The sequence below is a fragment of the Pangasianodon hypophthalmus genome, chromosome 21, assembly GCF_027358585.1.
Source record: "Pangasianodon hypophthalmus isolate fPanHyp1 chromosome 21, fPanHyp1.pri, whole genome shotgun sequence".
Lineage (NCBI taxonomy): Eukaryota > Metazoa > Chordata > Actinopteri > Siluriformes > Pangasiidae > Pangasianodon > Pangasianodon hypophthalmus.
In genome coordinates this window covers 18,001,273-18,015,224 of record NC_069730.1, presented here as the reverse complement: position 1 = coordinate 18,015,224, position 13,952 = coordinate 18,001,273, and the positions used below count along the sequence as shown (strand labels likewise).

The 13,952-nt window shown below is 38.7% G+C and overlaps 1 protein-coding gene across 2 annotated transcripts; it reads right to left on the bottom strand.

Moving 5' to 3' along the window:
- Positions 1-2,174: 2,174 nt before the first annotated feature.
- Positions 2,175-13,924, bottom strand: rab18b (RAB18B, member RAS oncogene family). 2 transcript variants are annotated; one of them, XR_008300644.1, is made up of 8 exons: positions 13,765-13,924; positions 11,351-11,406; positions 10,471-10,532; positions 9,379-9,451; positions 7,387-7,505; positions 6,138-6,204; positions 3,149-4,395; positions 2,175-2,364 (listed from the first exon to the last, which is right to left on the bottom strand). XR_008300644.1 is itself a non-coding variant. In XM_026946314.3 (7 exons), exons 1-7 carry the CDS (start codon positions 13,830-13,832, stop codon positions 4,223-4,225), a joined length of 618 nt encoding a protein of 205 aa, XP_026802115.1. In that variant the 5' UTR covers positions 13,833-13,924; the 3' UTR covers positions 2,175-4,222. The 2 variants fall into 2 exon arrangements, 1 of the variants encoding a protein (XP_026802115.1); XM_026946314.3 differs by having other exon boundaries at positions 2,175-4,395.
- Positions 13,925-13,952: the final 28 nt, after the last annotated feature.

The window sequence follows — 13,952 nt, the reverse complement described above, 5'->3', positions numbered from 1 at the left end:
GCCTCAAAATGTTAAATTGTGGACTCAGTATATTATTTCGTGCCTTCATCATACCTTTTGACCTCAAAAAACTGCCTTATGGCCTCACTATATTATCTTGTTGTTTCAACTTATTATCTCATGGCCTCAATATATTATCTGGTGGCTTAAATGTATGATCTTATGGCCTCGAAATATTATCTAGTAGCCTCATAATATTACATCGTATACTCAATATATTATCTCATGCCCTCAACATAGTATCTAGTGGCCTCAATATATTATCTCATTGCCTATATCATCTTGTGGTTTCAATTTATTATCTTGTAGCTCCAACATTTATCTAGTGGCCTCAATATATTATCTCATAAGCTTGACATATAACCCCTTGGGCTCATTATATTATCTTTTGGTGTCAGACTTTTGGCCATATAGCGTATATTCTTGTTGCCTGAATGTATTATCTTCTGAAAATCAATTCATGGACTCAATATATTATTGAATCATATATTATTGATTATATATTATCAATATTTTGTTAAAAAATAATCACCATGGCACCTCAGATGCTCCATAAGATCCAGTCCAAGATGTGAGTCTAATTAATACAAGGAATAGAGGGAGAAATCTACCAAGAAAAACAGCCACAGCAGCCATAATAGTGGGACAATCAGGCTCTCTGTAACATTATACAATTTCCGTTCAAGCTGACATCCATCTCACCGTCGGAGCGCCGTTAGCATCACGAATAATCTACATTAGATAAACACGTTTAGCAAAAATAGAAGCTTGACACTGGTGATATTTAATGATGACCCATTTCTGAGGTATGCATTTTTAACATGCTCAAGAACATGAAAGCAGAGTTCATCTTTCGATGGGACGAGTGATTGATAGACGTGCCGAGGGGGTGAACCACATGTGACTGCAATAACACGGAATATGAATGGCTCTACTCATCCTTGTATTTGTTGCCATAAGACGGCCATGTTTGGGGTCTTCTCTCTGCTTATTGCCATAGTAACAAGACACCGAGTCGGAGGACCAAGTTCCTGTCTATCCAATGAACTGTCTCTGGTCATCTGGAGTTCATTTTCAATTTCTCTAACTCACAGCACAATATGATGAATAATAAATACTTAACTTAAATAAACAGGGTTTTTCTATTCATTTAAACTACAGCTACCTTTAGCATAATGAAGCATTTACTGAAGATAAACAAATCAATGCGGTAAACGTGCGCGCACGAGCAATCCGTCGTGTCCAGTATCTTCTCACGTCAATGAACGTAGCTCTTCTTTGTCCAGAGAGCTTCATATCTGACCGTCCACATGACAGCAAACACCACGTGCAACTTTTTTGGTTCCGATGCGCAGTTCTGAGAATATCAAAACTCATATCTAGTCAGAGGTGGTTCATTTCCACTGTTTGCATAAGTATTCACCCCTTTGAACTTTTCCACAGTTCGTACCATTATAACCTGGAACTGCAATGGACCTAACTGGGATTATACATCTACACAAAGTAGCAAATTAATATTTCAGTTACTTAAAAACAAAAATCCTAAATTGCATAAATATTCACCACTCTCAGTGTGAAACCCCTAAATTAGTCCTGGTGCAAAAAGTTGCCATCAGAAGTCACATGATACGTTGAATGAACTTTAAAGAATGAAAGGGTTGTGATCTGATCTCAGTATAAATACACCTGATCCTGGAAGAAAACAGAGGTAGTTAGAGAACTATTTAAAGAAAAAAAAAAAAAACAGCATCATTAAGACCAAGGCCATTTCAGATCCAAGATGTAACTAGGTCTGGGCAATATGGCAAAAATATCATATCCTGATACTTTGTATAAGATTTGTACGACACATGATATGTATCACAATATATCATTTAGCTAACAAACTGCCAGCAATTTGTTTGCAGCAACAGACTTGATAATATTTTTATTTAATGCCTACAGAAAAATTGATTCTAATACTGAAAGACAAACCATTTTAATGATTAACTAAATAAAAATTACATCAAATCAAAAAAGTGTATGATGACATCACAATATTGATATTACATCGTCATATTGACTAGCCCTAGTTGTAACACTACAAAATGTGGGAAAGTCCAAGGCACTGTATATGGAAAGTGTAGCTGATAAACACGATGTATAGTCAGCTACAACAGAAAACTATAAGGCAGTTGGATTATAAGTGAAATTTTATTGCAAAAGAAAACAGTACTGATGTTCTCTGACACACTTCCAATCCAATCCTAACGTAGTACAGAATGCAATCCAGACAGCGACATCCTCTAGAGTCAAGCAAATCGGAGCAGCGAGGATCTTCGACGGCTCGATAAACCGCTTGTGAGATCAACACACACAAAGGAGCTGTATGCGAAAGACACGATCAATTGGTTAATTGCTGGAATTTCCATCAATCTGTACAAAAGATGTTTATTCTTTTGTCTGATGCTTTTATCCAGAAATTTATGATACAATTATGTGAATAATTTTCAAGGTATATCAAGGAAAGTGCTAAACTCACGCCTGATTAATGCCAGGTGGGTTTATTAACCTTTTAAAAGTCAGCGAATGCTGTTTTAAACTTCACGTGACACATTATACCTGGATGTAGCACGTTAAACACATATCTGTTTCAGATTTCACAGTACTGGTACCCGCTCACACATTTGACTGAACCCATCCTCTCTTATATTCACCCCACAAATTCTTGCTCATTTCAGTATTTCAAAAGTTTCAGCTCATCAGAATACAGCAGATGTGTCGGTGCAAACAGGAAACGACGACTGCACATGCTCTTTATTTGCTTGCAGGATGTTCGGGTGATATCAGGAAAAGCAGGAGGCTACAGCCTCATAACATGCTTTTAACATGACTTTTACATATAGCCCCTTTAAAAATGGATTCGAACAGTCGGATTTATTGATTTTCAGATGAAGGCCGTACTTCTCCCATCGAGAAAGTACTAATACCTGCTTTAAAATAATATCAGGTTTAATATACGCTCTCAGATATACACTCTCGGATAAAAAGGTGTTAATGATACTTATCGCTGAGGTGGTACTCTTAGAGTTTGAACCTTTAATATGTAATTTTAGTCTGGAAATGTTGACATAGTGCACCTTTAAAAGGATTTAAGGAACATATTTACCTTTCTGACTGCTCTTCATGGAGGTGAAAGATTTGTAGTAAAGATACAAAGGGTTTAGGGTACCACAGCAGCGACAAGGAATGGTACCCTCCAAGTGTGTTTAGCTCTCCACTGATGAGGAATAGTGTAAATGAAATTAATCAGGACACAAACTACTGATATTAAACCCAGTTCTAGTGATTTATCAACAGTGACGGTCATGTTTAACACAGCGATTAGAGGCTTAACAAAGTCTAAAATAAGGAGAGTTGTTAAAAAAAAAAAAAAAAAAAAAGCAATTGAAATCGAGCCATTCGGATACAGCCAAACCTTTTCAAAAGACTAACTTTTCAAGCTTGAGTAGTTTGTGTAAGCAGGACGGCAAGAAACCCAGTACTCACGTGCTACAGTTGTACACATCAGTGGTCCATAAATGAAAATAAAGAGAGTTATTGCACTGTAAGATGTTCTACGGATGTAAAATCACTGCTTAGTCACCAGAGACGATAAAGGGAGAACAATAAGAACTCAGAAAAGCCATTCCTTATATTTTAGTATGAATATTTCTCAAGAAATGCTAGCAGGATCATGCTAAGCGAGGAGATGGATTATAAAAACAGCAAACAGGAGGGTGTTTGGTGCCGGTTAAAAGCAGCCAACACTCGAAATTATTACAAAAATAAGGAAATATATTATATTAGATAGAGGAAAGAGGCTTGGAGAAGAAGCACGGGGTGGAACTTGATGGAAAAGTTAGGACAGTTTACCCCTGGAGTAGAGAAACTAATCCCACCCTCTTTCTTTAATGGCCCCTGTTTTTAATTTGTAATAACTATACCATAGAGAGAGAGAATGATGTCAGCATCGGTCCTTCTGCTTCAGTATAATGACATAGTGACAGCAACGGTAATTCAATGCAGCTCATGATAAGTTAGATAAAATACCATACAGAAATCGAAGTGGAAGGAAACACAGGGTGTGTGAACGTCCTCCGGCTGCCCGGGACGGAGCCGACCTTCGCCTCTCATTCAGAAGCAGGAAATCGCAGTTTGTTTTTTTTTCATCTCATGTCTCAGTCCGGTGGAATTGTGGAAGTTAGATGAGGGAGCAGTATCCGCCACAGGCGCTGTAGCTCTGCGCCTGCTGCTCTCCGAGCTGAACGCCGTGATTCTGGACGCTGCTCTCCCACAGGCCCGGGGTCTGCAGGATCTTCTCCACCAGCTCCTCGAAGGCACACTGGACGCCGTCCCTGGTCTTAGCGCTCGCCTCTGAGGAGAAAAGACAGGAACGAGGGGTAAGATCTACGCCAGAATTACACAACACTGATAACTGAGCCATGAATATATTGATTATCCATCAGCAAGTTATTTTATTGATTACGTACTATGCATAGAAATGTAACATTTAGATGAAATTTGACAGTTCTTTTGCATTTTCCAACCTGATTTGTTGGCTTGTAATCACTGACTGACCACTAAGGGGAGCCGTAATATAATATTTATTATATGCTATAATTCTGTGTTTGACTAAAACTTATAATTCCTAAATTTCCATACCCGACTAGGGAAAAACCAAAAGAAAATCCCCCCTCAACTCCAAGAATTCCTACTTGGAAAATCAGGAAGGTCTCCTCAGCACCGGGTTCAGCACGTGACATTAAATCAATATGGCCGTCACACCATCAACCTCGACCGAGGTAGCACATCTTTACTTTTAAATATGTTATACTGTATATACTAGTATTTGCTTTAGATCAATCAACATACACTTGTTAAATCTCTAACATTGACTATACAGTTTGCTGCTTTCGGGAGGAAAATATACATCACTCGTAGCACTAACGTTAGCTGGCTAGTTTGTTGCTAACAAAAGATGAACATGGAGGCGTCCATATTTTTACCACTTTGTAGCCTGAACGTATGGAGGTCGAAAATGATGTAATTCGAAGAATGTCTAGCTTTCTTTTTCCCCTAAAAGCTGTCTTTATTTGTCGTTTCACTACTGGCACTGAAACGTATGGCTTAAACACACTGAAAACTTGGAATGTCAGGTAGAGAATACCAGTAAGGATGACGGCAGACTAACAAACGCAGTCAGTCTGCTAAAGATGTCTAAAACCTCGTTTCTTTTCTCACAGTTTAATCAAGTTGTTGGAGAAGCACACATAAGCCTGACCGATTTGTAATCAGATACCAGCTGTAAAAAATGTATTCAATGCCCCTACTCTATCACATCATCATCATCATCAAAACAGAGAAGAGCATTTACACACACTGTATAAAAAGACACTGATTAAGAAGACAAGAAATTTAGCCAACTGAACAGAAATGGCTGAAATAATTAATCAGTGATTATTTCCTCACCGATGTTAGCATGAACAGACACCAGCTTAGGAAAGTGTGTATTTTTCATAACTATACATAGCAGAAAATGTCTAAATTTGATCATGTGAAAGTTTTTCGTTTCCTTTTGCTATTTTACATTTTGTATTTCGAAACACGTGAACTGAGAGTTCAAGGATACGAGGCTCTGATGCAACGATGATGACATCAGTGTAGAGTGTAAGGCAACGGGCATGGGGCAACTCGACGACGCAAGCAGGCAGCGGGGGTCAGATTACACACCGAGTTCAGTGCTTTACGCAACACAGAAACACATCACCGTCTTAATTCTCCAGATTTTTATCTGAACACTTTTTATTAACTCCGGCTCGTGTATATTTACTACATGATGATTCTTGATATGTTTTTTTTCCTTGCTTTTGCTTTATTTTTGAAAATAAAGAAAAAAAGGCAGAAAGAAAAGTTTAGTTTGCTGTTATTAAGTAAAATGATATCATGGAAAACATAAAAAAAAAAAGTTCTGGCAGTGTTCAGAGGAATACGCTGTGCTGATCCACAGCCTCTAATGATCAACACTCTTGAAAAATAGTTGAAAAATACAACAAATATTGGTAAGTCTAAGGCCATCCCTCCATCTCCCCTGACCGCTTGCCCGTACACAAGCTTACCGATGAATAGCATGGAGTGTTTACGAGCAAACTTCAGGCCCTCGTTCCTGTCCACCTCACGGTTGTCCTGCAGCAAAAAAACAAACATTTATTTCAATATTTTGACACCTCAACATCGTGGGAGACAGAAGCAGTCACTGAACATCCTGAAGTTACTCTAATCATGCTCTAAAGAACAGAAATGTTTCTATAATAAATATTAAATTGCTTAACATGGTGATTTCCCCCATGCTTACCCTGATCATGAAAGCCAGAAGCTATGAATATGCAAATCAGACCCGCCCCCAGGACCACACCCCTTCTATTCAAATGAATGAAATCAATGAATTCTTACAAACAATGACAATACCACTTTTCCCAGCACACTCAGATTAATTATAATATTTTATAAAGTTTAGGGTGACTCTAGAGAACATAGTAAAGTTACAGCTTTCTTTAAGATTTCTGCAATACCAAAGCTCTACTGAATTCTCAATTCTGATTGGTCAGAAGGTGTTGATTAATTTTCTATAATAGCAGCTCTGAAAGTAGTTCTGGCTACATGACAAATAACAGTTTTATATTAATGCCCTTGTTGTATCACATTACCGTTTCTATAGTAACAATTCACACACTTGAATGCTAAACATATTTATGGAAGGAGTTCTCAGCCCTAGTGGGCAGAAACACCTTACGGATGAGAGGGCCAGACTGGTTCGAGATAACAGGAAGTCAACAGTAACTCTGTACAACTGTGGTGAGCAGAAAAGCATCTCAGAACACACAACACGTCGAACCTTGAGGCAGATCTGCACAGACCACGTCAGATTCCAATCCTGTCAGCCAAGAACAGGAATCTGTGCATCTTCTTTATTTAACATTTATGGAAGGAGTCTCCAATGTCAGGACAGAGAGCTTTGCGTTTCACGGTTCTCATAACAAGCTAAGTTTTGTGTCTTATAAACTTACAAAAATGAAAAACTGGTGAGGGAACGACAGTTTATAGCTGCTATAACGCAAGCGATAAGAGGAACTAACTTGTTACGTGGATGTTCCACAACTTTAAAAGTAACTATAAATGGATAAAAAGTACGATGTATCGATCTTTAATAAATAAATACAAAAGGAGTAAAACACTTTATGCGGTAACAGTAACTCCACACCAAAGTTGATTGTTTTCCTGTAACAGCACAACCCCAAGTGTGTTATCAAATCATTTGTGGCAGACAGGCATTTCATGGTGTGGCTAATAGTTTCTACATGAACAAACCTTGTCGATTTTGTTGCCGACGAGCATTTTGACGAGGTCGTTGCGTGTGCAGTACGTCTCCAACTCATTGAGCCAGTTCTCCAGCTTTGTGAACGAGTCCCGCTTCGTCACATCGTACACTGAGACACACAGGAGTAAACAATCTGAATCATTTATATTCATTCACCTGGTGGACATTTTGATTCAAAGCGAATCACAATTGAGACAGGAAACAACTGAGACGGGATACTAGCACTGACCAACGATCACAGATGTACACAATGCGCTGTGTGCTAGCACCTTGCAAAACAAGTTCCAGCTCTCAATATTTACAATCTGGCTGATTCAAAACAGGTGTGTGTGGGGCAACATGCGCATTGTGTACTCTCAGAAAGATACACACTCTCTTCCACTCGAAAGACAAAGCATTAGCGTGCTGGGGAACAATAAACCAGGACATCGTGTTTAACAAACACACAGAGTGGCGTACTACCTAGGTAATCGATTCAGACACGTTAGCATACACATCACCGGTCCGATAAACCTGTTAGTCAGACAGAGATCTGATCACGTAAACAGCGCTGTCTGACTGAGCTCTCAACCTGGTCCAGCTGATATTAGATTTGGATTGCTCCACTGACTCTCGGTCGTGCTTTCTGTGACGATGCGCAGCCCTTTCTGCAACGGAACAAGTGATGACAGCTTGACACCCGACACGAGAGACCATCGTTCTCTGGTTTGTTTCATTGCAGTTTACATGACTTTTTAAACTAAAAGTAAGAAATTTCAATCAAATAAATTCTTTGTGTATGAAATCATAAGCAAGAGACTCCAGACTCAAGGAATTTGATTGATTTAAACCTAAACACATTGCTATAAAAATGCGCATACAATTAGTGTCTAGAATTTGAAAATGTCACGATTTAAATCATAGCTATATAAGCTCACGGGCCACATTAATAGACCACTTTTATTTAAATTACCCGATCAGCCAATTAGGTAGCAGCAGGGCAATGCATAAAATCATGCAGACACAGGTCAAGAGCTTTGGTTAGTCTTCACATCAAACCTCAGATCTCAGTGATATTTGATGTGAAGATTAACCAAAGCCCTTGACCTGTGTCTTGACCTGTGATCTCCTGGGATTTTCACACACAACAGTCTCTAGAGAGACAGAATGGTGCGAAAAACACACAACATTCAGCGAGCAGCATTTGTGTGGCCTTGTTGATGAGAGACTGGTTTGAGCTGACAGGAAGGCCACAGTAACCCAAATAAACCGCTCTTTACATCCATAGTGAGCAGAAAAGCATCTCAGAGCACAAAACCAGATTCCAGTCCTGTTAGACAAGGCTACAGTGGGCACAGGATCATCGAAACGGGACAGCTGAAGATTGGAAAGAGATTAGGAGATGTTTTTTCCAATCTTTAGTCATCAGGAGAGTCATTTAATAAAGCCCCAGACCAAAATGACGAAGCGCAAGACTTCGGTTACAGAGTAAATGATTATATATATATAATGAAATAACATTTTATGATGATGTGTAATTACTATATAATATATCATGTATAAATTACTTTTATTCCAGATTCCTTAGTATTATAAATAGCAAAGTGTTGTATTAATATCTGAACAGATATTTACAAAAGGTTCCTTTTATAGTTACTGTTTTTTTTTCCTTAAACTGCATACCATCTCTGCCTTAGATCTTCACTGCAGTGTTGTGTGCATGTAAACATCGCTCACGTTTCTTTTAAGCTTAAAAACATACAGGGATCTTTATACCTAACTGACCAATCCTAAGCCCCGCCCATGCTTGGTTACTGTTGCTCTCTAGATCGAGTGTCTGAAAGTAAAAGCTGGAGAATGAAAGGAGTCGTTCAGACACTGAGTCATCAATTATTACTGCTGGTCACATCATTGCTTCCACAAAAGTTCAGTGATGAAACACCACTAGGAAGTGAACGACGTGTGTGTGTGTGTGTGTGTGTGTTTGTGGTCGTCTCACTTACCCAGTATTACTCCCTGTGCACCTCTGTAGTAGCTGGGCGTCAGAGTCCTGAACCTTTCCTGTCCGGCTGTGTCCTGGGGGAAAAAAAACCATTTAATTAGATACAATAAGATATTAAACACATGCTGTGACTGAACTCGTCAGCTTATGAGACGCTCCAGGATGAGTGTGACCCTCTCTGAGTCGAATCAACAGCATTGAAATGGCAACAGCGGCACCTTGTGGACAAAAAGAACTACTGCTCGATTGCCAGACGCGTTCTACATTAAATTAGATAAAAAGAATAAGGATTAGGATAAAAAAGAATGATAATAAAGGATAAAAAGAAGGGTTTGATAACCAGTGAACACCTGTACACCTGTTCACTCAAGCAGTTACCCAATCAGCAAACTGGAAAATGACCAGGCAATTTTTTTTTTTCAATCTTGTCCAATCTGCCCAGTTTCGGTGCCCACCGTAGCCTCAGATTCCTGTTCTTGGCTTACAGGAGCGCACTCTGATGTGGTTTTCTGCTGTTGTAGTCCATCTGCCTCAAAGTTTGATGTGTTGTGAGATGCTTTTCTGCTCACCACGGTTGTAAAGAGTGGTTATGTGAGTTCATGTCAGTTCTAACTACCGGTTTGGCTGCTGTCCTCGTTAACAAGCCCGCAGAACTGCTGCTCACTGGATGTTTTTTGTTTGCACTATTTTGTGTAAACTCTGGAGACTGATGTGTGTGAAAATCTCAGGAGATCAGGAGTTTCAGAAATACTCAAAGTATCTGCCTGATTTTATGTGCTGCGCTGCTGCCACATGATTAGCTGATTGGACAATTGCATGAATGAGCAGGTGTTCCTAATAAAATGGTAGGTCAGTGGATATGTATCGTACAGTAAGATAGATGGGTTTCTACAGATCCATTGATGAATATGTACATTAAATTTAGGAACAATATTTTAAGTGCATTACGAAGAACACGCAATAGAACACGTGAAAAAATCGACAAACATAAAATTCGTTTGAGAGTTTCAAATTTGAGGGTACAATAAACCGAGATAAAACATTAGAAGCTGTTTAAGAGCTATACGACTACATGTAACTAGGAAGTACTTACCCATATAGCAAGCTTGGCTCTGTTGCCATCTACTGCTATAGTTTTCACTTTAAAGTCCACACCTGGAACACACAGACACCTCGTTTAACCTGGTGCACGGTTAAAACTGTTCAGCAATTTCATTACATTATACATTATTTTTAACAACACCTTACCTACAATCAGAAGTGGTTACGGCTATGATGATTATTATTTAGCCGTTTAGAATTATAAGTCTAACTGCCTTTCCACTTAAATTTAATGGGTTTAAAACGGTTCCAAACACATCAACGTGTTTCTGATTAAAACTTAAAACCAAGCGTAAAAAATAATACTAACTTTATTCTAATGGCAATTTTAAAAACGTGGGAAAGTGCCGTAAATACAACACAGAATGATTTACACTGATTGCACATTGTAAAACAGAGGTTTTAATTCTTTAAAGTTAAGGAACAAATTGTTGGATTATATCTATATAAAAAAGGTTTTTAGACACATAAAAGAACTATCTTTTCTTTATGTTTCTCATTTGGTTAAAAAAAAAATTGAGGTCCTGTGTTCAGTATTTAAATCGTTTACATCAGCAGTAATCCAGGCTAAAAGTTAAGCCGCAGTTTGGTCTAATTTTGGTCTGCGGTTATGTTAACATCCAGAAACCGAAAGCACCTGATCATAGGAAGATTCCTGCCTTCACTGTCGCTTCAGACGGATCTTCAGACACATCTTCAGACACATGTTAAACCTGTGTCATTTTTACAAGGCCAACATAATCACTGTGAATCTTATTTACGCCTGATTAAAGTCTATACTGATGTCATGCGTCTGATAAACACAGAGAGCAATACAAGCAGTAATACTTCAGCCAAATCGGGATGTGGGCTAAAATAATCCTCTGACTCACCGATTGTTGCGGCTAATTCTGGATCGAACGTGTCATCTGTAAACCTCAGGAGCAAACTGCGAAAGGGAAAAAAAAAAAAAAAAAAAAAAGAGTACTTTTTATACAATATACTTTTTAATATAGAGAGAGTGAAAAGGATTATTTTATGAATAGTAAGACACACAACTTCGCAAATCCTCTCCCCTTCCTCATCCCTGACATGTCAGTGTCGCATTTCTGACTTATCTTTTCATTGTGCTTATCTTTATGCTAGTTTGGATTAAATTTCTTAAGTGCTTGTCTCTAACAAACCCAAACACCCAAGGCTTCACAAATATAACCACAAACTGCAAACCATTCGCCTTCAACAAGTGTTGAGTTTAAATTTCTGTCCCACGCCCTTTTTTAAAATCAGATAAAGACTTCATCAGTAACGTTCTTCATCTGTATTCGGAATCATTCATTCATCTTCAGGAAGTGTGGATCCAGAGCCTATCCCGGGAATGCACCCTGGTTGAGATGGCGGTCCATTGCAGTGAATCAGATCGTTTGGCTCAACTAACCAAAAAGAGTCGACTCGTTCAGTTTCCAAATGACTCGTTAGACGACATTATGACGTCAGAGTTCTTCTTGGATTAACTATGGACAAAATAGCTGTATGAAATCTTACTCTACCTTCTAAACAACAAAACAGCATTACATTTTTTGCAATCCCATTATCCGGTGTCACCCAGAAGAGGATATGTTCATTTTTGAGCCTGGATTCTGTCTTCCTCACGTTGTCTCTGAGTCGTTTTTCCTCACTGATGTCGGCTCTGGCTTGGAACTAAATCTAATAAAACTGAATTAATGGCACTACAAATGTAATCATCCCTGCATTGATATTATTGTCCTGCTGTGTGTTCTTCATTAAGAAGATTCATTTCCATTCATTCCGATAACCGATTGGCTCCATTAAATACACTCAGTTGTTGAAAAGAGGTTTTTGGCTTTAAACATTTTGATTACATTCATCACAGAACAAGAGTAACACCACTGGCGACTCAAAGAGTCGACTCGTTCTGAACGACACATCTCTAACTTGTGTAGAGTATCTGCTATCTGCAATTTTATCGTGTATTATATGCTTTTTTTAATCTACCAGCAAGATGTTTGGTCTAACGTGCTAACAATATATCCCAGAGTTATGGACCATCAGTGTATTTCTCTGTGCAGATTACTCTATGACGTGTGACTCGGAACGAGTCGGTTCTTTGAAGAATCGGTTCAAAGAGTCAACTCATTCAGACACAGTCTGATGAAACTGATGTTTCATGACTCGACTATATCTTTTTGGGACATTAGACCATACATCTTCCTGATAGATCAATAAACTACAGAAAATACAAGACAAAACTGCAGATATGTACAGATTTGTGTTCTCTAGCCATGTTAAACTGTAGAACCAGATCTTAAAGTGGGTTGTGTCTGGGTCATGGACTTCACCCAGACTTCTCAGTACACTAATATAGGTTCAAGCAAACATTTAGAGAGAAATAAAGATAAAGATTTCATTTAAGCATGCTTTTAATGCTCCCTATACAGGATGTAGCTAAATTACAGAATAACAGGGTGTGTTTGGACTCCTTGACCTAACCCATGTACCAACAAAATCTATTTTAATATCAAATAACAAGCATGACAACCTTGAGATGATGTTAAACGCTTTGCTTCTTTGTTCAGAGATATAATTTCGGTTTCATGAAGAAAAAAACAACTACAGTGCTTTAGATCAACACCGTCGTCATACAGACTCGAGTCCTATTAGCAGGCTAATCTTGTTAGCTAGCTCTGAGGCATTTATTTGGATGCCGGAAAGAAGTTGTAGTCTACGTTACCACCATTTAGGTAAAATTTAAATGAAATATTCTTCAATATATATAGCTACAAAATATATGTAGCTAGCTAATGCTACACTAACTTGCTTCCCTATCCGTTTTTCCGACAAACCTGTTTTCTACGCTATGATTGGCTGACAGATCAAGTCGACCAATCACATTACTGAGAGAGAGACCAGCCCAACCAATCGTAGCGTAGAAGGCGGGACTTATGCGACAGCTGAGCACATAAAAAAAAGAACGGCCGTTAGCTTGGTTTAGCTTGTAACGCATGAAGTTGCATTTCACGTCAGAAAAAAATTACATTCAAACATCTGGCGTGTCAAAACCAATACATGTAGGTGGTAATAAGACTATAGAACTATAAAAGGCTTTATTTTTTACTGAAAATAGCGCGACAGGACAGCTAATTTCACTATCATAGCGCTAACATAAAGAAGCTAGCCAGCTATGCTAAGTTTGTTTCGCAACTTCTGAACAGAAGGATGTCACCGTGAGCCAGCTCTTTTATTCTAAACATTAAAACAGAAATAATTCCTCAGGTTTAATCCGTGTTACCTGGATTTTCCGACGCCGCTCTCCCCGATGATTAATATTTTTAAAGTGGTTAAAACGTCGTCGTCCATGTTGTGAGGTTTTCCGCAGCTTTACTCTGGACAATGCTGGATGCGGTGACGTGACACTGTTTGGGACAGAAGGTTGACGAAGTTTGTGGTGGGCGGGGCCACATAGGTCACCAAGTGACA

Excerpts from the sequence above, each read along its gene's own strand:
- rab18b (XM_026946314.3), bottom strand. The coding sequence starts at position 13,832 with ATGGACGACGACGTTTTAACCACTTTAAAAATATTAATCATCGGGGAG. Across the intron at positions 10,533-11,350 it reads AGAATTAGCCGCAACAATCG|GTGTGGACTTTAAAGTGAAA; the intron begins GTGAGTCAGAGG and ends TGTGTGTTCCAG. Across the intron at positions 9,452-10,470 it reads GAGCCAAGCTTGCTATATGG|GACACAGCCGGACAGGAAAG; the intron begins GTAAGTACTTCC and ends TTTTTCCCCCAG.